This window comes from Tenrec ecaudatus, chromosome 2 (genome assembly GCF_050624435.1).
Source record: "Tenrec ecaudatus isolate mTenEca1 chromosome 2, mTenEca1.hap1, whole genome shotgun sequence".
Taxonomy (NCBI): Eukaryota; Metazoa; Chordata; class Mammalia; order Afrosoricida; family Tenrecidae; genus Tenrec; species Tenrec ecaudatus.
Genome location: NC_134531.1, coordinates 2,476,938 through 2,499,457, shown reverse-complemented (window position 1 = coordinate 2,499,457; position 22,520 = coordinate 2,476,938). Strand labels below are relative to the sequence as shown.

Here is a 22,520-nt window from a genome sequence, read left to right as displayed (position 1 = left end):
GGCAGTGCAGTAGGGGGACACGGGGGCTCCCTAAGGCTCCGTCCCAGGGGTACCCACGCCCTCTCCCCACCCCACGCCCACCCAGGTGTCCCCGAACTAGGTGGGCGCCTTCGAGGCGGGGCGAGGGCGCCACCGAGACGCGGACACAGGACCCCAGCTAGAGGCGGCGGCGGCGCCGAGAGGAGCGTGCCCAGAGTAAGTTCTCCTACGGCGGCGCGACCCGCAACTGCCCGCCACGGGCCTGTTCGCCCGGGATTTGCATAAGGTCCCGCGAGACCCGCCCGACCCGCCCACTCTAGCCACGCCCGCAACCCGCCCAGGCGTGTATGACCACGCCCACCCGCCCCGTACGGGCTCTTGTCGTTGGAGCCCAGCCTGTGGGTCCCGCCCACCAGAGCCCCGCCCCAAGCCCCGCCCCAGCGCCCGCCGGCCTCAGTGCGCAGGCGCGGCGGCGTTCCGTTTGAAAACATGGCGCCCCCGGGGCTGCGGCTTGTTCTAACTGAGGACAGGGTTCGAGAGAAGAGCGGGTTGGCGGCGCACCAAGAGCTGGGTACGGCTCGGGCGGCGGGCACCGTCCCAGGGCCGCGGGCTCCGGGTGGAGCACGTCGAGGGACTGAGGGACACGGGCTGAGGGCCGGGGCTGAGAGACGCGGGGGGCGTGAGGAAGGCTATGCTCTCACGGCGCCTGGCGGAGGGTCCCCGGAGCGCTGCTGAGGGGTGCATGCTCGGGGCAGGAGGCCAGGCTGCCCTAGGGAGACCTTCCGCCATCGCGTGGACTCCCATCTTCCAGGACTGTGCGTTTCCCAGACTGCGAGCGTCCGCGCGAGTGGAAAGCCGCATCGGCCTCCCGAGGGGGGCCTGGGGGGCCGAGATTCTGACCTTTCCCTTCGCAGCCCGGCTTGTAACACCCGTGCACCCCTGTGCGGGCGGCAGCATCCCCCAAACCAGCGCAGGGCACTGCTCGCCGCCGAGTCCTGGGCCAGTCGAGCCCGGGTCTGATGTGTGCCCAACCAGGTTTCAATTCAATCCAGAATCGTTTTGAAAATAAACGTTCCTGTGAAAGGGAGCGTGCCGTTTCGGCCGTGGAAAAGTCTGGTTTCGTAAGAGTTTGTGTTCAATAAAGGCTTATTGCAGAGGGGCAGTTAGCGAGGTGCAGGACACCCAGTCCACCTTCCCACGCAAGCGCAGAGTGGACGCGGGTGGGTCAGCCCCACAGCTGGGGTTCCGCCAGGGAGCCCCCCTGCGATGGCTGCAGCAGGCGATAGGGTAGGATTATCTAATGGGCATCTTTAACACTTTAAAGAAGCAGTAGAACTGGGCCCAGACCCCATTAGATTTGCGGGGAGAAGCCCCGGGGCTGGAAGGGGGCCTGTGGGTTTGGGCATAGTGTGAAGGCCAACAACATCTGAGACTGACCTGTGATCACCTGTTCCTTCATGTTAGCACTCGCCTTTTGCAAGCATCTCAGATGCTTTCTGAATGACTTCCCATCCTATCTCCTCAAAAGACTGAGGAAGTCTCCGGTACATGTAGGAGAAACCCAGCTCACCATCAGTGGGGGAAAAAAGGATAGTGTTTCATCTCTTTTCCTCTTTAGATGTTTATGTCTTGTGTGTCCAGTGTAGTTTTTAAACTAAGAATGTGGGCTTTTATTGCAATGATTTATTTTCCTTCAAAAAACCAAACGTTTAAAACGTTGTCCTTTTCTGTGCTTAGCCGAACTTCGATCATTATCTGTGCCTGGAACTTATCAAGAAAAGATTACGAACCTAGGCAACTCTCTGATGAATTTAACAGGCCTGAAATCTTTAGATCTCTCACGCAACTCACTGATTAGTCTGGAGGTAAGTTGTAGGGGCGTGTGTTACAGGGAGGCCCCTGCTGTGAACGGCAGGGGACAGGGGGGGGGTGTTACAGTCTTCTGTATTGACTTGTGGGTACGCACCTCCACCTACGCAAGCAGTGGTTTTCCTGGGGTTTGCCCTGAAGGAGATGCTTGCACATTCTGTTGCAACCATTCTGGACAACCAAAAGCCATAGCTCGCTGAAAGGGACCGTTGTATCTTTAAAGGAAATAAAACAAGGTTTCAGACACTAATTTGTGGGGCTTCTTGCTCTCCATCTCTTCATTGGCAATGTTTTTCCATCTACTCTGGACTCTGTCTGGCCTCCGGGCCTTGAGTGACAACCTCACTCAAGTGACAAGGTGGGGGCTGGCTACCTTCTCTGCGCCCCAGCCTGAGACCAGGCAGGGTCTCGGCACAGACTCTGCTGGTGAGTGAAGGATCACTGAGGCCAGTGGTCTACGGGGACGCCTGGGCTTTGGGAAAAGCTGGAGGGGAAGGCGGCACTTTGGCACTGTTCAGGGATCCTCCCCAGGCCAGGTGCCAGGACCCTCACCCTCCCTGAGCCGCCCCCGAAAAGTAAGTAAAAGGAATATTTACCAGGTAGGACTGTGGACAGATGACAGAGGTCACGGCTCCGGCCCGTAGCATGGTGCAGACTGAGTACCCCGTGAAGATCAATGTCCACAGACACGACATGGTGAATGCAATGTCACTGGATAAAAGGGCCTCAAGGAATTCATGGGAAAAGTCAGATATCTCTGCATTTCATTTTCCCACAAACTGCCTGGGCCTGGCCAGGCATGTCCTACTGATGTTCATTCTGGTACTGCTGCGACTGACTCCAAGTGGGTTTGTCAAGTCTGTAGGGCTCAGTTGGTATTGGGCCCGCCTTGCCATTTAATACCTATGTGGCCTCACCCAGCATTTCCTCCCTGATACAGGGCATCCAGTACCTGACTGTGCTGGAAAGACTCAACCTCTACTACAACTGTATTTCCTCGTTAGCGGAAGTCTTCCGGCTCCATGCGCTGTTGGAGCTCACGGACGTGGACTTCCGGCTGAACCCTGTCGTGAAGAATGAGTCTGATTACCGCCTTTTTGTGGTGCACATGCTCCCACACCTCCGGCAGCTTGGTAGGCACTCGGGTGCTGGGGGCAGTTTACCCTGGGAATGCTCCTGCTTCCGAGCATCAGGGTCAGGCTGTCCTGTGCTCCCCGGTTAGTCCTGTGGATGGCATGTCTTAAGCAGGGCACTGATGGCTATGAGTCCTTTTCCTGTGTCCTGTAGGACTAGTGCTTGTTGGACGGCTGCCAGGGTAGGTGGGAAAGGGGGCCCTACATGGAGACAGGAAGGTGGGCACACAGACTCTGGATCAGCTCTGCTCAATCACGCGCCACATGGAGAAGGAGGACCCCTTCTTCCCCATCTGCCCTGGAGTCCAGTCCTGCACCTGTCGGGCCCCTTCCCTGTGTGGCCCGCGAGCAGCAGAAGCATGAGTCTGGATTCCTGGGAGGGCGGCCAGGGGCCCCGCTGTGACACACTGGTCCTTTGAGACAGCTGGCTCCTTTGTGTGCTTCCTGCCTAGATGACCGCCCAGTGAGAGAGAGTGAGCGGAAAGCATCCCGGCTACACTTTACGTCCGAGGAATCGCTGGACTCCAAGCCCATGTTCCCAGCTGCTCTGAAAGGTGGCAGGTAGGAGGAGAGTGGCCCACAGGGCAGTGCGTTTCTCAGACTTGTCTAGCTGGCATACGTGACCTCTGTGGGCCCCGATGGTCATGTCAGGCCGGTGTGCAGAGAAGAGAGGGTAGTAGTGACAGCTGGTGCCACTGAAGCCTGAGGTGGACAGTGGGGAGCTTCCTGCTCCTACATTCTCTAGATGTGTCTCCCAGGCCAGGTGGGTCCTAAACCAAATGACTTACATAGAGGAAGGACAGATTAGATGGGAGAGGGGGAGAGAGATGTCAAGGACCAGCAGCAACTCCCAGAACCCAGGAGAGAAGCCCGTGAATAGACTCGCCGCCTCCAGAACCAGGAGAATGTCGAGTGCTGCCCACCGTGGCCTAGTGCTCTCAGTGCCATCCTCACTCTCTGATGTTCTGCAGCAGCGGTTCTCAACCTTCCGTGTGCCGCGACCCTGTCATACAGTTCCTCATGTTGTGCTGACTCCCAACCATGAAACTATTTTCATTGCTACTTCATAACTGTAATCTTGCTACTATTATGAATCAGGCAACCCCTGTGAAAGGGTCGTTCAACCCCCAGAGGGGTCACGACCCACAGGTTGAGAACCCCTGCTCTGCAGAGCCTTGTGCATCAGGTTTGCCTCATGGGGGACTGGGTGGGGTTTCCTTCCGCTGTATGAGTGGTCACTGAATCAGAACCCACTTGACACACTAACCGCAGATTTGTCCTTGGATCTCTTGACTGCTGCTTCCATGAGCATTGGTGGTAGAACCAAGTCAATGAACTCCTTGGCAGCCTTAGTCTCCTCTCTGAGCTAGCCTTTCCTCACAGGCCTCGCCACTGCAGGGCCAAGGGCGCCGACCCCTTGTCAAAGTGCCAGGTCCTGGACGCAGACGACGAGGCTGTCCTGAACCTCATCGCCGAGTGTGAGTGGGACCTGAGCAACCCACCTGGGAGCACAAGCTCCAGCCAGAGGGAGCGCGAGACAGACTTCCCCAGCTCACAAGGTACGCAGCCCCGCCACGGGCGGCTCCCTCCAGGTCCCTCCAGGCACCATCGCCTGAGTTAGAAGATTTGGCTTCAGGTGGCAACTTGGCAAAGGTGGCCCGTATTTTTGAAACCATCATCCCCTCGGACGGTGGAACCGTGGAAGAGAGAGTCAGTGCAGCCTGACGGCCCACTGTCTATGTTGTGTTCCTCTCTCTAGCCAGTGGAGGGACGGGCTTCTATGGCTGCAGAGCAGGGATGCCCCCTGCTTTTAGGAGCCTTAGTTGTCCAGGCCCCAATGAGGACGCAGGGCACGGCTCAGTCTGTGGGCCTTGCTGGGCACTGCTTCTCCCTGGGGCAGTGAAAAGACCCCTGTTGATGGTTTTCTCTGAGCTCTCCCTGGAACCAGTGGCCTGTACACACAATGGCCAGAAGCCCTAGGCCCTCCGCCTTTGGCAGTGCCCCCTCCTCCCCTTCATTGGAGCCAGCTCCCAGGTTTCACACACACCTGATGCTCATGCAGGGCGACTTGATTTTCAAAGTGCTTTGAAGGGCAGGCTGGTGAAGAAGCTGTGAAAGCACGCCAGGAAATGATACACGGAGGCCGGCTGAGTGCTGCTGCTCTGGTCCCTGCCCCTGCAGTGACACTGAAGCCACCAGGCCTGTGCCCTCCCCACACCAGAGTGGGTGGGCTGTATGCCCTGAGACCTCCCAGGTCCAGAGAAGCCTGGACAGCAGTGATGTGGATGTCACACCTTGAGACCACCTGTGCCCTCTCCAGAGGGGCCTGGACAGGCTTGGTGTAGGGGACTCACTCTGAGGCCATTATGTCCATTCAGGAAATGCCTGGACCCCAGGGTGTGTATGAGGGGGGCGGGCCACAGGGTGCTGTGCTCCCTCACAGAGACAGGCTGGTGTGAAATTGTGACCACTGTTAGCTCTGCCATGTTGTCCACTGTCGTATCACCTCCTCCGAGTGCTTTAGGGTTTGTCTAGTGGACTCCCTGCAAACCCAGGGCTGGCAGGCATGCTTGAAGGAGAAGGGAGCACTGGTCCTAAGGAACAGCAGCTCCGAGTGAGTGTGTGTTGCTGCTGGTTGTCACCCAACCCTGGAGAGACCCTGAGGCAGCAACCGCAGAGCTGGGGGCAGGAGAGGAGCCTGGAGCCCAGCACTGCCATCTGGGCCCCAACTGGCGGAAGCACGTTGTCAGGCTTCGCAGTGCATGTGAGGGCAGGTGCATCCCACAGCACTGCCCTCCGGGGGAGTGGTTTAGTTAGTGCAGTACTGCGAAGGTGAAGTGGGAAAACAAACACCCCCAGCCCTCCGGGCGTCTTCCGAGTAGGCCCTGCTCCACTCTACAGGCTGCAAACTGGTGTCCAGAAGGAGCTCCAGGCCTGACCCACATTCTTCTAAAACATCCCTTCTCAGCTCTCTGGTGCTGCTCTAACAGGACCCCACATGTGGATGGCTCATCACGCACGTGTCTTCTCACAGCGTGGAAGCCTGCATTGCAGGGGAGGCTTGCTCTGTGTCCATTCTGGACGCGTGTCCGACTTCCTGGCCCCTTGGAGAGCTCCGTGTGGCTTGGCATCTCTCTCTCCCCCTCCCTGCGGGCGTGCTTAACCCCTTTCTTTGATAGCTCCACTGTGGATCCCTGGTAGGGTAGTGGCTACTCCATGGGCTGCAGTCTGAAAGGTCAGCAGTTCGAAACCACCAGCCGCTCTTTGGAAGAACGACGTGGCTTCTGCTCCTGTAGCATCACTGTCTCAGAAACTCACAGGGCTAGTTCTGCCCTGTCCCGTAGGACAGCCGTTCTCAGCCTGTGGGTTGAGGTCATCAGCGGGGGTCACCTGATTCATAACAGTAGCAAAATTGCAGTAATGAAGTAGCAACGAAAATAATGTTATTGTTGGGGGGGCGGGGTACCACCACATGAGGAACTGTATGAAAGGGTTGCGGCATGAGGAAGATTGAGAGCCACTGCTGTAGGTCACTGGGAGGCTGCATCAACTCAGTGCCATTCCCAAATGGGATGAGAGCCTCCGGCACATGGTTGTTCTGAGGTGCCGTCTGGTAGACTCCAGCTCACAACAGAACAAAACCCTGTGTCCACCAGCGCCCTCCCCGTGACGGTGATGTCTGAGCCACTGTGATGGCCACTGGGTCAGTGCATCTCCTGAGGGTCTTGCTCTCACACCGACCACTGTCTACCAACTTCTGGATTCATGCTTCCTCCACTCCAAATTCTGGTGATGAAGGTTTGCAGCCCATCAGCAAATGAAGGCTTCACTCCGTCCACATCACTATGACAGACGGTCCGTGGAGAAGGCAGCCCTTCCTGAGTGCCTTCCGTCCCGAGGCGCCGTCTCTGACAGTGTTGTGCTTCTGCTCGTTGGCTTTCAGTACCTGACCGTGTTTCAGTGCTCGGTGGCCGGTTCCTCAGAAGTGGGCGGCCGGCCTCTTCTTGTGGTCTGTCTGTAGTCTGGAAGCCCTGCTGGTGTTTGAAGTTCCAGTGACAGCTTCCAGCACCACAGTGACACACAAGCTGCCACAAAGTGGCAAGCCCTGGCATGTCACCTGTTAGGCGCCTCATGCACGTCAACGTTGGACAGTGACTAAGGAAGGGCTGCAGAGGAGGTGGGACATTTGAATGATCGTGTTAGTGAGCAATAACCAACACAACACCATCTAACGCCGCCATCGGCCCTCGGAAGAACCGACATATCTGCCTTGGAAGGAGTACAGCCAGAATGCGCCTCAAAGGGGAAGGCAAGACTGTCTGACGTACTGTGGGCACGTGCCAGGAGAGACCAGTCCCTGGAGAAGGGCATGTCTGGTCCAGTCGCCGGGTCAGCACGGCTGCAGCCCTGCACTCGGGCACGGGCGCCATTGTGAGGATGGCTGAGGGCCGAAGAGGGTTTCCTTCTGTTGCACACACAGGGCCCCCATGGGTGGGAACCAACTCCATGACACCTGCCAACGAGAACCCCATTTCTCCAAGCGTGATGTCCTTGTCCCAGGGCTGGTCTCTTGACAGTCCAGTCTGTAAGATGGCGTCTGGCCTTCCTGCCCACGTCCAAGGCGCATTCTGGTGTGTTTTCAGTGCAGACTGTTTGTTCTTCCGACAGTTTGTTGTACTTTGCAGCATTCCTCACTAACAATGTAAGTCAAGTCTTTTTTCTTGAGTTCCTGCAGTTTCCGGCGTGTGTTCAGGGTGTTCTTCCCTTTGGGTTTTCTAATTGTGGGTCTTCACACGTTTCATAATGTTTGGCTCTGTTTGCGGGGTGGGGTGGTTGGCTCTTTTCTTTTGAGACGCCCTTTGAGTTTTCTGTTCCACTCTTTGGCTTCATGCTCTCTCCCATTTGCTTTAGCTACTCCCTGATTCAGAGCAGGTTTCACAGTCTCTTCTGACACCCACTGTGGCCTTTCGTTCTTTTCTTCCCTTGTTAATGTCCTTTTGCTTCCTTCATGGTCTTGGTGGCCCCCACAGTCTGTCGGGCCTCCTGTCATTAGTGGTCAGGGTGTCAGTCTGGTTTTGAGGTGGTCTCTAAATTCAGGTGGGATAGGCCCGAGCTTGTCAGCCCCACACATGGAGGTCAGGACGTCGTCCAACCCAGAGCACCTTGTCAGTGGAGGTCTTTCTGGTGCGTCACGTGACTGCTCATCATTGAAGGTTGTTCGAAGGGTCGGGGTTTTGCCTCGCCCTGACCCTCATGGAAATCTGCTCCACCCTCCAGCCTATATTTTGAAGCTCTGTTCTTAGCTCCTAGACATTGAGGAGTGCACTGTCCGCTGGATAAGTTGCTCTCTCTCTTCTTCCAGTTGTACCCAGCTCTCTCTGTGGTTTTATTTTTTGTCCAATTTAAGTTAACGTGGCTACTCTTGTGATTACTATTTATTACCTTCTCCGACCCCTTAAATCTACCTCCTTCTGAATCTTTACCTTTTCATTTGGTTACAAAGCACATCATCAGTTTGCATTCAATAATTCATACACTTTCTATTTCACCTCACTGATTGCAACCCCCCCATGTGCCACCCTCCTATCCCGCCCCCTCCCTGTGTCTTGTCTCCATTCTTCCTTCATTCCTAGCCCTCCTGAACTTTGTCCTTGGGAGAGTACTGCCCTTTGACCCCAAACAGTCCATTATTCTGAGATGTACCCACAGCGATATTGTGATTATTCTCTTTATTGATCGACTCTTGTTTGACTGAAAACAGCCACAGGGCTAAGTTCCATTCCAGATCAAGGGCCTTCGTCTCAGAGTTCTGCCTGGGCGTCATCTTATCCTGCTGGCTGTTAGCCTTGACCCCGTCCTGCACGCTCTGCTTCCTCGTGGCGGGGTTGGGTCATTGTAGTTAAGGTGACTGGTGGCCTGTGGGGGGTTAAATCCTCCATATTCCTGCTTGTTTTCTACTTGTCTGGTTTTTGTTTCGTTTTTCACCTTTGTTCTGTCTTCTTTGGTATGAGCTTGGTCTTTTGTAAGTTTCCTGTTGACGCCGTAAGTTAGATTTAAGGGGTAGAAAAGGTGATACAATTGATGGCAGTTTTGCTCTAGTTTCTTTATCCTAGTGTTTGCTGGAGGGTTTATAACGGTAAGACATTCTGTCTTGCAGGGGTATTAGGCTACTTGATGTGTGGCAAAGGGATCCTGTGACAGTACACAGGAGTGTGTCCCTCAGTGTCCGCACGGTGCTCTGTGGAATGGGAAGTGAGGCGCCATGTGGACCGTGTGCAGACCCCGTGTTCAGGTTTCCTGGGTCGGTGGCTGCAGAGCAGAAAAGCCCGGATACCAAAGGTCTGGCTCTGGCAGCTGAGACCTGGGAGCCCACGGCCAGAGCCATGTCTTCTGTGTCCCCAGAAGGGGGAGAGGGGGTGGTTCTTAAAAAGCACCGCCTTTGAGGAACCAGAGCATAGGCACCTGACTACAGCCCACCTGCACTTCTTCCCTGCGTCCTGTTCCCCTTGTCTTGAGACGCCTTGAGCGCCATCTCCTGGAAGAGGCTGCAATTACAACAGTAGCAGGAGGTCTGTTTTTCTCAGTCAGGGATTGACATTGGTGTGGAGTTGGGGGTACTGATCTCCTACTCTGAGCTTCCAGGCCCATGGCATTGATTGCTTTGCTCCATTCGATGTTCATGTGTGTTCTTGCTGACCCGATTGCTTCAGCCTTGGCATCTGGGAGCTCTGGGTCTCTGACTGGTCCCCACCCTTGTGATTTCTGAGTACACCCTTCCTTCATGATACTGTGGGGTCCTCCACACCAGGAAGCCTTCCCGGCCCTGGGAATAGGGCACCAGGCTTCTAGATGGCTGTTCCTGGAGTGTGGTGGAGCCCTGATGCACCACAGGAAGTCAGCGCTCAACCGCTAGCTGGTAGGTCTCTCAGAGCTTTGCAGGCAGGCAGTCTGTCTGTCTGCGCATGTGTTGCAGTGAGCCCGAGTCTGCTGAGGTCTTCTTCTGACCCTGGGAACTCTGTCATTCACCCATCTGTCCGTCTGCTTGGTCTTGTTTTTGTTGTTGTTATTAGGTGCCATTGAATCAGTCCCGACTCCTAGGGACAGGAGTCGAGTCCTGGCCTGTGCTGCAGCCCCGGGGGCCACCCATGCCCTCCTCCTTTCACTGCCCTCGAGCTCACCAGGCAGTTTGGTCCTAGGGTGTGGAAGCAGCCCTGGTGGCACTGTGGTTACAGCGAGGCACCCCCGAAGAAGACTCGGTGCATTCGGATTGTGGCGCCAGAGGACTATCCAAGGTCCCCCGGACTGCTAAAGGGACAAACGACCGGTCTCGGAGGAAGTACAGCCAGCGAGAATGGCAAAACTCCATGTCACATGCTTCAGTGTGTGGTGGTCAAACGATTTCTGAAGTGTAGGGTGGCATCTCGCCTGTCAGTCAGGTCACTCCGGGGGCGTGGTCTCTTCTACGAGGAGAGCTGAGGCACCTCCCTCTCTGCAGCTTTGCCTTCCTGCTTGCTAGGACCCTGAGGGCTGTGTCAGCACCCTGCCGAGGGCCGTGGTGACTGCATCACCAGCCTGCGGCCTGCCTGCACTCAGGAGCCCGGCCTGCGTCATCTCGATAGCTAAACGAGTCTGCAGAGGGGCCTGTGGACCGGGCTGGGCGCCTTCTTGATAGAAGCTTTTTCCTTTCTATCGATGAATGTCACTGGATTTGTTTCTCTAGACACCCAGCCTCGCAGAGACCTGTTCTTGGGGGGAAACCATCCTGCAGTGAGAACAGAGGCCCTCCACAGGACGGGTGGACATGGGGGCTGCCGGGACCGGCTCACACATGACAACTGTAGTTGTGGTGCAGGAGCAGACAGGGTTTGGTTCCACTATACCATGGGTCACATAATTTGAAACTTGAAGGCACCCGACACCGCCAGCACCATAAGACCAGGAGTTCAAACTCACCTGCTGCTCGGTGGAAGCAAGTCGAGGCAGTTGGCTTCATGAAGATCGATCAGTGCCTGACAGCAGGCACTGTGTGGACTCTGAGCCCCTCTGAGGAGTGGGCTCACTGCGAGCTCCAGCCCCTTCCTCCTATGGTCCCCTCTGTGCATGCAGTGCGGGGCTCAGAGTGACCGGGCCCCGGAGAGGGGGCTGTGCTCAGCATCAAGTTCCACTCTATGGTGGAGGGTGGGACTCTGGTTGCCACCAGACTGCCGGGGGGGGGGGGGGGACCTCTGTTCAGCCAGCGTGTAGGGAAGCCAAGGCTTCAGGGCACCCTTTCCTCACATCCCCCATTAGGTTCCATTTGAATGTCTCCTGTGACACTGTACACGTGTCTTCACCACTCAGGCGTGTCCTTAGCAAGTGAGTGGCTGTTGACTGACTAGCAGCGCTTTTCCTCCTCACTAGAGTCCAGGGGTGCACCGAGCCCGCCATCGTCGTCCCTGCACCAGAGTGGGGACTCAGCCGCCCAGAAAGGCCCGGACAGGAGGAAGCGCAGCTCCCGAGGGGGCCTCTCCGAGAAGCCGCTGCATAACCATTGCTGCGGGGAGCAGTCGGACACCCAACCCGCCTACCTGCCACACTTCCTCTTCCCCCCGCAGCCAGGTAAGGGGGCCGGGCCTCCCATGCCTCGAGACACAATTGACCGCAGGCACATTCACAACAGGCCATGTCTCAGGGTCCTGGTCTGCACACACGCACATGCACACAGGCACACGCTCACTCACATGTACATTTCTTCAGGGTGTAGGACCTGGAGTATGAACACACCGACGCTGGGGAAGGCGCATCACGGCACACTTGGGCGCATGTGCTCTGGGTTGTGAAAGTCATGCCCCTGGCCAAGCCAGTGGCACTTGGGGACTTGAGGGGACTGCTGAGAGCAGATGACCCTTCTGGCACTACAAAGCTGAGCACGGGTTTCCCCAGGGCTTGGGGTGGGGGGAGGGAAAGGTGTGGGGCACGTACACAGACTGTGAGACCGAGGGGAGGCAGAGCAATGCCGACAACCACTGGGCTGTGACGGGCTCCCAGGGCCTGGGGGCTACCTGGACAGCTGGAGGAGAAGGGTGGCGTGAGCGAGCAGGCCTCAGCTAAGCCATGGAGCGAGTGGAGGAACGTCGTCTGACTGGGTGGTGGGCTGTGGCCTGAGTGGGTGAACAAGTCAGTGGCCACAGGACTCTGAAGGGTGGTGGTACGAGAAGATGGCGTGAGTTATGGGCATTGTTGGGTCCTGGGGATGGTGGAGGGAGGGAGAGGGTCAGTGGGGTGGGCTATAGCATTGGTGCGTCACATTGGTAGGAGTTGCTCAGAGGGCATGGTGCCACTGAGGCGCAAGGAAGGCTTGGGCTGGAGACAGGCTTACGGGGCAGATGGGAGTGCCGAGAAGCCCAGCCTGAGGCAGGGGGGTGAGGTGGGCAGGAAGCCCAGGCTGTTGTCTGGGAGGCCCCTGCTGTCAATCATCCCCAGCCACGTAGTGTCCTTAGCAGACGGAGCCCTGTGCTGATGACGGGGACCCGGCCGTCCTCCTGCATGCAGGGTCCGTCTCTGCCACATAGTCTGAGGCCAGCAATTGAATGTTGTGCCCCTGCCCCCCGGTGTCTGGGCCTCCCTGGAAGCACCTGCTGAGCCCTCACCCCTCCCGACAGACTCCACAGACCTCGAGAGCTCGCTCAGGTCTTCCCAGCAGTCCAGCGGGCCCACACTGATGGCCGCACAGCCCTCACCCGGCCCACAGAGGTACAGGAAGCACAGGGGCCCCGGAGGCAGGTTCCCGGGGCCTCTGGACCAGGAGTGCCCAGGCTGCCTGGCAGGGGTCTGTGGACTCCCGAGCTCGGAGGAGAGCCTGGCCAGGCCATGTAGCTCAGAGAGCCCCAGCGAGAAGACCTGCTTGCCGCCCGAGGAGCCCAAGACCCAGGAGCCGCCCCACAGTGCCAGCGTTGCCCGAGAGGTGAGCTGGGTGCTGAGGGGGTGGACCAACTGCAGCCCGAGAGACACCTCACCTACATCCCAGGGCCATCCATCTCTCCACGCAGGACCCTGGAGGGCATGCTGGGGTCTTCAGAGGCCTCGTCCAGCGGGGGGGTGGGATCCTTGTTCCTAATGTCTAGAGAAGCCAGCAACCTGCCCCTCCACTGCCTTGTCCACTGGCTCAGACACTTGGGACCTGCCCATCGGGATCAAGAGGGAAGGAATGGGGGTATGGAGGTGTCCTAAACCAGTCAGCCATGCCGTCTGGACCAAGCACCTTCTGGGCTAGGGGTGATTGCTGAGGGTGCGGGTCTTGGCGTCCTGTGGGAGGAACAAGGAGGCCTACCCAAGGGCTCCCCTCAAGCTAGAGGTGTAGCCAGGTTTTCCCCATACCTGGGCATGACCCCACAGCTATGCAGACATGAAGCCCCACACGTGTACCCTGAGCCTGACTAGTTACATGCCTGTGTAGAACCACACATCTATCTAGGTAACATACCTGTCTGCATGACCCTGCACCTGTGCATAACCTCACACCTGTGTATGTGCACATAACCATAACCACGGTCCTATGGAAAACCCTGCACCTCAGTATAACTACACACTTAGGTGCAGCCCCAACTCCTGTATACAGCCCACAGCAGTGCCTACCAGCCGAGAATCTGCATATTCTGCACACCTGCACAGAGCCTTGCCCTCGCCCGCTGTGCCCTCTACCTGACACCACTCTGGTGTAGTGCAGTGCCACTGTCTCGGGCTGTCAGGCAGACCGACCCCACCCAGGGCCCGCCCTCCCTACAGGGCGGCAGGGGTGTGGGTGGGCCAGGCTGCAGGCATCAGCACAGTGTCGGTGCCCCACCCCTTGTTCTGCCCCCGCCCCCCGCAGGCCTTGGGGCCAGTGCGCACCTGAGGGCTGAGGGTCCCGGACCTCTCCTGCAGCGCATGGCAGGCCCACCCGGAAGGACATCAACCCTGGAGGCCGCACTCCTGGAAACCCTCCTGGACCTGGTGGACAGGCACTGGGGCGGCCGCAGGTCCCTGCATAGCAACGAGGCCTTCCTGGGTGAGCAGCCAGGTGCTTTAGGGACTAGAGCCCAGAGCCCCCATTGCCACCAGCTGCTCCTCGGTTCTTCCAGAACCATGCGGTGTGGTCCTGCCACTGGCCACACCGCTCGTGGATACTGTCCCTCAGGAGATCAGGAGTGACCTGACCGTAGGGAGGGCCAGGCAGGGAAGGTGAACCCCTAGAGAGGACATGGCCCACATCTGGGTGGAGACAAGGAGACTGGCCATTGCTGTCTTTCCCGCCCCATGCCCCAGTGTGAGCAAAGACTCACCCCTGCTGGCCGGGGCCCTGGGCTCTAAGTGCCTTCTGGCTGTGGGCAGTGACAGGAGGGTGGTCTGCTCAGCCTAGTCCTGTCTGGGCACCCCTACCTCTGGCCAATAGCTCTGAGGGTCCAGGCCCCAAGCAGACTCAAGTTCCAGCAGCTCTTGACAGACCTGAGCATCCTCTGTGGGGGAGGGGGGGAGTCCACCCTCCTCCTCCCCAGGCAATAGGAAACTGAGCCCCAGGTCCCCATCATGGGTGGACCAAGTTGTTGAAAACAGACCGGAAGCAGTTTGTTTCTTTCCGCCCCTGAGTGTCTGGCTCACAGGTATGTGACCCTGTGTCCAGCTCAGGTGAGGCACATCCTGTCCTCTGTCCAAGCGCTCACAGCGGCCCAAGACCAGGCAGTGCTGGCCAGTGAGGCGGTGGGCCACCTGACCCAGGAGAATGAGTCCCTGCAGCAGCACCTGGAGGAGCAACAGCAGCAGCACAGTGCCGCCCTGGGAGAGGCACACCAAGAGCTGGAGGCTGCGCGCAGGGAGACGGTGAGCCCTGCCTGCTGCCTGCCCCCCTGTGGGCAGGTGGAGGCTGTCGATGGGACCCTTGGGCGCCAAAAGTAATTGGACAGGCCTTTTTTCCAAGGCACGAGCGCCTGGCTGGCATGGCGGGCATGGACCGTGTATACCACCCACCCGTGGTTGGTTTGGTTAAGGAAACTGGTGGCACTGGTTAAGGCTGCTCACCTAAAGGTCAGCAGTTCAAATCCAGCTGTGGCTCCATGGACACGCTAGGGACGGGTCTGCACTGTCCCCACGGAGAGGCAGACTCACTGCCGACAAGGCGAGTCAGCACCCACTCAGTGATTGGGCCCACAGTATGGGCTCGGAGTCAGGCTGCCCGCCTGGTTGATGGTCGGGAACCAGCAGCTATGCTGCAGCAGGGTGAGGACGGGGCTCTTCTATCACAGAGCCTGAACCCAGGCCCCACTGTGACCTGTGGGGTGCTCGCTGTGAGATGCTGCTGCCCTACAGCGTCCCTGTGGCCATGGAGTCCACTCTGACTCCTCTCTAAGTCTCCAAGGCTGACAGTCTTCACGGGGACACCAGCCTCATCTTTCTCCTGAGCAGAAGCTGCAGTTAGCAGCCAAACACTTGATGGACAGCACTACCAGGCCTCCTTGAAATAACTAGACCTGTTACAGACTGTAAAGACACGAGTGAATTTGAACTTGAACCTGTCATTCTTGTCCTTGAAGCTCGGTCTTTTTCCATGGCCCCCATGCAGACGTTGTGTGTTGTGACCTGAGGGACCATCTGCCACCTGGTGGCACCAGAGGGTGCCGGTGGCTCCTGCCACTGGCTGGTCCTCACCCAGGCAGTGCTCAGGTGCCCTTGGCTACTGAGTTATGTAACAGATTGCTAGAAGTTGAGGCCCGAGACCACCTCACACAGCAGCATCGGTCTTTGGGTCTCACACATGAGTCAGCCCTCCCAGGCGGACCCGGCAGCGTGGGCAGGATCCTCCCCCTGGATGCCCCCATGTTTTCACTAGTGTTGCTGCAGCCCCAGCGTGAAGGTTGGGCCTCTATCTCAGGGGCCAGCTCTATGTCCATAGGGAAGCCTCCAGTCCAGACACATGGGAGATGGAACCTCTGACCCTGGCCTGGGAGTGTGCCCTTCTGACTGGGGGGGGGGGCATTGCCCCATTCTTGAGACAGCCGTTGAATCGAGTCCCCTGAGGCAGATGGCAGTGGGGAGGAGGGGGCTCAGCTCAGGCGGGCTGGGAGCCACGGCCCCGCTAAGCCGTGTTCCCAGGACACGGGCACGTGGCGCTCAGCACACTCCTGCCGGCAGGAGGACCTGCAGCAGCACTTGGACCGGTCTCTGGAGGAAAACAGCACCCTGAAGTCCCTCCTATTCAGTTTGAAGAAGGAAGCTAAGAGCGCAGACATGGCCTCCACGCTGAACGTGCAGATCACTGGTGAGCTTCTGGGTGCGGGCGCAGCTGGGCGAGTGCAGGTGCAGGTCACCTGGCAGCAGCAGGCCACGGCAGCAGTGCCACAGTGGAAGTGGGCTTTCCCCATCTTCAAGGAGGAGGAGCTGGGTCAAGGTAGCTTCTCTGACTTCAGTCAAAGGCGTTCCTGCGCCCTCTGGGGACCCCAGTCTACGCCCAGCCGTGACTGCAGGTGGGCCTGCTCTAAGGTTGATGATCAGACAGCACACAGCCTACAGACGCCCTCGGCACAGGTGCTGCTGCCTCTGTGCCAGCACTGGCTTCTCCTGAGACCTCGGGGGGCACTAGGAGGTCAGTGACGCTGTGGAAGCCTCCTCACCCAGACTAAGGCTCTGTCAGGCACCCTGGTCACCATGATCACAGCTCTCAGATACCCACCCCCCGTTCCCCCTCACCACGACCCTGCTCCAGCTAACAGGCACGTACCCATGACCTCAGATGGGCCCCAGGAGGCGTGGTTCCTGGCTCCTCTGGGTAGTGAGGAGACTGGCGCCTGCTCACCAGAACTTTGCCTGCAGTTTGCTGGAGCTTCTGGCTACTCTGAGAGTTCTGAAATGTGCAAGTTCTAGGAGTCCCTGAGACTGGGGGCTCTAACGTGGGCTCAGAAGCACCCCCCACCCCACCCCCGTGCCTGCCGCCTGGCACTGCACTCACCACTGCGGCCATCTCACTGTCGTGTCAAAATGTGTGTGTGGCGGACTTCTTGGGGTCCTGGTTTAGGATCGCTTCCCTTTCGGAAGAGCCAGGGTCGAAGGCACATGGAGGGGGCGGTGCCAGGGGCTGTGTCACAAGGACATTGGCTGATCCTCCTGAGCCCAGCAGGAGTTGCCCCACAGCCCTGCTCCCCATTGTCAGCAACAGAGGCCTGGTGGTCCCTGACCCCTTTCAGGCAGCCCCATCCAGGGGCAGTGGGCACACCTGTGGCCTCGTGACGCAGTGTGAGCAGTGTGAACTCTGCCGTGATCCTGGTACTGAGAAGGGTCTGGAGGCCCCCTCAGCCCCTACCTCGTCTCCTCAGGACTGCAGAGCAGCGTGAAGCGGCTGTCTGGCGAGATTGCGGAGCTGAAACAGCACCTGGAGCACTATGACAAGATCCAGGAGCTCACCCAGATGCTGCAGGAGAGCCACAGGTGCCAGCCTGCAAGCACAGGGCACCCGGCGGGCACTCTGTCCCAGCGAGGAGCCGGGGCCTGCCGGGTGTGACCCAGGGATGCTCCGTGGTGTGGGGCCTATCGGGTGTGATCTAAGACATGTGGCCTGTGGACTTCCAAGCGGTGGCCAGGGAAGGTAGCAGACACAAGGATGAGGGGCTCCCTGAGCGCTAACGTGCCACCAGGTGTCCGCCACGGCATCCCCAGGGCAGGCCTCCAAGAGGTGCACAGGGGAACGGGGAGCTGGGCGTACAGGACAGATCCTTGCAGCTGCCTGTTGGCTGTGACCCACTTCCACTCTATCCCCATCTACTCCCTAGCCTCCTCACATTGTTCCCTTCCCGCTCTCTCCCCACCTCTCACCCCTCCTGATGGGCTGAGCTACCTGCCCACATGGCAGGCTGGATGTGGGTGGCTCTCATGGAGGGCCAGGTGACAGAAGGCCAGGACTCCCAAGCAAGGGGACCTGGCAGAACAGATGGGGTGGAGGAAGGGAAGGGTGGTGTGTGCGGTGTCAGAGGCAGGGAGGTGACAGGCCAGGAGAGGTCTTCCCCAGAACTGCCTTGTCTCCAGTCAGGAGGGTGGAAAGCTATGTCCTGAGGGTCGGGGTCAGGGGGAACTTGAAGTGAGATTCCATCGGGTGGGGCAGGTGGCCCTCTTGGGGGGAGGGGTCGTGGTCAGAGCTGCTCTTGGCTACCACTGTGGCACCTTAGAACCCTGTGGCCTGGTCTCCAAATCATGGCCCTTGGCCTCTGTTTTGCTGGCAGTTGCGCCAGTGGTCTGCTTATGACCACCACAGGGCCCTGCAGAGTGCCTCTCACCCCCACCGGCAGGGGGAGGGAGTGCCCTCAGGGGAAGGCAGGGCAGGCCTTGGGCTTTGGGGCGCTGAGCTGCTCTTCCTGCCCCCAGCTCCCTGGTCAGCACCAACGAGCACCTGCTGCAGGAGATGGGCCACATGCGCACGCAGCACCGCGCGGAGGTGGAGCAGCTGCACTGGAGCTACCAGGAGCTCAAGAAGACCATGGCCCTGTTCCCCGCCCGGAGCCCCGGCCCAGGGGGCTGCTAGAACTGCTCCTGCCTCTACCTGCACCCTGGGGGCCACGGGGTGTGTGTGTGGGGCGGGGGGCTTGTCCCGTGTGCCTTGATCATCCTGTGGGTTGGAAAGGTACTCAGACCCCAAAGCAAACGAAACAGTTTTCATGACCTGTCTTCAGATGAGGGGGTGCAGCCTCTGGGCCCCTGTGGCAGTCAGAGGTGCCCCCTGGGTCAGGCGCAGGCCATGTTGGGCACCAGCAGGGTTCTGAAAAGCCAGCCAGTACGAGCATCTTCACAGGCCCTCCATGTCTCGCTGAAGTCCTCCTCAAGAAAACGGTGCCAGTGCTTAGGGACAGGAACGAATGCTGTGTGTGTGTGCATTACGTGTCACAGTAACTGCATCTACACGATCCTGGCGCTCTCTCTGTAAAGGGGCGTGCAATGGGGCATGCACTAGATGTCCTATTGGGCACTGCACATCTTGAATGTATCGTTTCATACTCGGTCTCACTAGTAAAAGGCAGCTTTTTCTGAAAGCACTCTTTCATTGATGTGGGAAATGTGAGCTAACATCAAAATAAAAAGCTCTGCGCTGGCCGCTGTGTTAGACTGTTACTCTGGGGGATTCAGGCCGCCCCTCAGGGACCGCTTTGGCGAGGTATGTCCTGGAGGGAGGGTTTCCTTCACCATCAGATCTTGTGGGGTCTTGGAAGTTCCCAAACCTTGGAACTTTCAGCCCTTGCGAGTTCTTAGTTTCAAACAAAGATTTTCATGTTAACCGTGTAAGCTTTTTAAATAGATCTCCATGCAATTTCTCACTTACGTCTCCCTGGATTTCTTGGATCTGCGGGTTCATATTTCTCATCAGAATTTGAAAGTCTGGCTGTTCAAATTTATTTCTTCCCACCCCATCAGGCGCAGGAGGAGAGCATCGTCCCACCTTCGCTGGCTCTGAGTCCCCCTCTCTACAGTGTTTATGTGCATGCCCCAGTTCCCCATCCAATGGTCTGTCTCGTGTCCTCTTAGGAGTGATTGGCTCTTGTAAGACCAGGGGTGGGGAGCTTCTGGCCCTCAGACCGTAGTAGAAATCATCAGTCCCGGTTAACACCACATTCTGCCCTGAAGAGAATCCGTTCTCGCCCTTGCTTTAGGAGTGAGTTCATCCCGCGTCTGGCCAGTATGGCTCCAGGGCTGTTCTAAATGTCCTCGCCCTGTAAGGGAGAGAGCGTTGTGTGATTGTTGCCTTGCACTTGCAAATCCCTTCGTTTTCATTCTGTCTCGTGCTTTTCATAGTGTCTTCCAAGGAGAAGTGTTAAATGGTAACGAGTCCGATTCATCTTTTTCTTTGTGACAAATGTGTCTTGGATTCTATTTTTAAAACTGTTCCTTAGGACAGGATATTCTGTGATTTTCCAGATGATTGTATGGATTTGCCTACTGTGTTATTTTAGCTCTCTGTTCTACCTGCAATTTCTGTGTGCACAGTGTGAAGGTCCGCGATCCTGTTGTTGCCATGTGAATATCCGAGACTGTTTGTCTGAGAGACAGTGGCTCGCTGTCAGGAAAGGGTTGGCATCTGTTTCTGACCACTTTGTTTCTCACTGGTCTGTCTGTCCGTCTCTGGGTCAGGTCTGCCATCTCCTTGTTAATAAGCCTTCCTCCAATCCTGATGCCAAGTTCTTCTTCATCTAAGCCAACTTCTCTGATGACTTGCTCGGCATCCAGATGGAGCAAGTGTGAGGGAACACACCGCTGAGACCCGTTTCCTGGTTTTAAAGCACGTGGTGTTCTCCGGTTCCGATCACCCGTGAGCACAGTGAAGTGTTCTGGAACGCCATGCTTCCCGAGGCTCTCCAGAGTTCGTGATGGCCCACACGGTGGAATGCCTTGACACTGTCAGTAAAGCACAAGTAGACATCTTGCTGGGCTTCTCTGCTTCCAGTCAAGACGCATCTGACATCAGCAGGGAGTTCATTTCATACCCAGTTCACAATCTGGCTGGAATTGCTGTCAATTCTGTGATACCACTGCAGCTGGTTTATAATTCACTTTAACAGAATTTGTGTGTAGTATTAATGGTAAACCAAAAAATCCTCACTGCCTTGGGGTGGATGCCGACTCATGGCACCTCTATAGCACAGGGCAGAGAACCGCGCGGTTAGTTTTCTTTACCGGGCCAGAAATCTCTTCCCCCCCAGCGCAGCAGCTGGCGGCTTCAAACTGCTGGATTTGCCGTGAGCAGCCCGACGCGTAACTACTGCGTACCGCCAGGGCTCCTTCGGCCAGTGGTGGTGGTCAGTGATCTTCAGTGTTGCACGGGCACCGATACTGTTCTCGGGCCAGTCTCACACACCATGTTGACGGGGTATCTCTCCACTTGGCCTCCTTTAGCGTGTTCCAATACGGGCTTTTCCTCCTGTCCACAGACGTGTATGCACAGGTTCTGAATGTGTGGTGCTACTAGGAAAGGGTGTCTTCCAACGTTAGTTAGGACTTCACTTCTCCAATTGTGTGTTGTTGTGTGGACATTTCATAGTTCTGTGCGTCAGGTGTGTAACTAGCCAACCCAGTTTGAGTTTAATTTGAAGCGCCTGTGTCTGATTAGTGTCCTTTCTTAAGGAACATAAGCAGGTTTTCTGTGAGTACTGAGTTTTTGGTACCCCCCACCCCAGGGGGTTTCACTGTGTAGTTTTCTTTCTCCCTGGCCTTTGGGCTTGGGTTTGGGTCCTGCAGGGCTGACCAGAACTTCGAGTGAGACAGGACTAGCCATATCAATGGAGTGGGAATTTTCTCCCGCTCACCCTGTCTCCTTGCAGTTTCTGGTGGGTGTTCTGTGGATGGGCTTTTGTCAGGTAAAGAAACTACCTTCTGTCCTTAAATTTGCTAAAAATGTTTCCTCGTGAATCTGAATTTTGCCAGACACATTTTCCACCCTGCTGAGCTGACGGTTGATTTCGTGGTGTAAACGTGGCGGAGAATGTCCGATGTGCACATCGGGGCCTGTTGCTGGTGCTTTCTCAGAGACTCCATGAAACACCCCAGTCCTGCGCAGCCTCACGACGGTTCCTGTGCCTGAGCCCGAGGCAGCACCCACGGTGTCAGGTCACCTCGTGGAGGGCCTTCCTCTTTGCTCAGACCTCCCTTTCGCCTCGCCAAGCACGCGTCCTCCTGCAGGACTGGCCGTCTGATGACACGTCGAGAATACAGTCCTGTCTCCTCGCCTCCAGGGAGTGTTCCTGCAGCTGAGCATGATCCTCTAGTGGCGCTTGATAGTGTTTTAGGTAGAACCTGATTTCCAGCTACACTTCCTCCTTTGGCCATTCCTTCCATGCAGTCCTGAGCCTCCGTTCCCACGTTTGTACAGTGGGGTATGGGAAGTGCCCCTTCAGAAGGCTTGATGGAGATGCGATGGGGTGGGGGGAGGAGGCCCGCTGCCTAGAGGAAAGGTGAACATCTGGCCGGGCTGATCCTGAGGGAGTTCTTCCAGACACCCCTCTGGTCCGCAGTCGGCACCTGCAGCCCGACGGTGTCAGCCCCGTGCGGTGCCCGTGGCGTGCGCTCTGCCCTCTCGGACAGGGTAGTGGCTTGCTAGTCGTTCTTGCCCAGTGGGGTATGTATAGCAAAGCGGGCTCGCTGGCGAAGGCCCCGGGACTGGACCTTGCCTTGTGGGGAGCTTTCTGACTGCTGGCTGCCAGACGTGCGGAGCCTCTTCTCACGGAACACCCCTGGGCCCCAGCCTTTGCCAGCCTCCCCTGGGCAGGTGTGTAGGGGGCACCCTGAGGGGTGTCATGTCTGGGCCGGTGGCCTTCGATGGCTGGCAGCAGGGACACCACCAGACTTGGGACACCCGGTCCTCCCCTGCTGGGTGACTGTTCATTCACCCCTGAGGAGTAGGGAGCTCCCTGGGCCCACAGCCACAAGGACCCTGGCCCCTTCCCATAGCAGCTGGCAGGTCTGAGCTGCCAAGTCAGGGATGGTCGGTGCAGCACTCGGCCATACTGTGTGCCTATGAAGATAGGGGCCTGGCTGCCATCACACACGACCACCTTG

At 57.6% G+C, this 22,520-nt stretch overlaps 1 protein-coding gene across 1 annotated transcript; it reads left to right on the top strand.

Annotated features, from left to right (window-relative positions):
* The first annotated feature begins 455 nt into the window (after positions 1 to 455).
* Positions 456 to 19,065, top strand: CEP72 (centrosomal protein 72). The gene is made up of 12 exons (XM_075540835.1): positions 456 to 550; positions 1,717 to 1,844; positions 2,789 to 2,981; positions 3,434 to 3,542; positions 4,365 to 4,540; positions 11,382 to 11,579; positions 12,623 to 12,924; positions 13,884 to 14,007; positions 14,620 to 14,816; positions 16,125 to 16,251; positions 17,303 to 17,414; positions 18,345 to 19,065. Exons 1-12 carry the CDS (start codon positions 469 to 471, stop codon positions 18,499 to 18,501), a joined length of 1,905 nt encoding a protein of 634 aa, XP_075396950.1. The 5' UTR covers positions 456 to 468; the 3' UTR covers positions 18,502 to 19,065.
* The last annotated feature ends 3,455 nt before the right edge of the window (positions 19,066 to 22,520 follow it).

Excerpts from the sequence above, each read along its gene's own strand:
- CEP72 (XM_075540835.1), top strand. The coding sequence starts at position 469 with ATGGCGCCCCCGGGGCTGCGGCTTGTTCTAACTGAGGACAGGGTTCGA. Across the intron at positions 2,982-3,433 it reads CCCACACCTCCGGCAGCTTG|ATGACCGCCCAGTGAGAGAG; the intron begins GTAGGCACTCGG and ends CTTCCTGCCTAG. Across the intron at positions 3,543-4,364 it reads GCTGCTCTGAAAGGTGGCAG|GCCTCGCCACTGCAGGGCCA; the intron begins GTAGGAGGAGAG and ends CTTTCCTCACAG.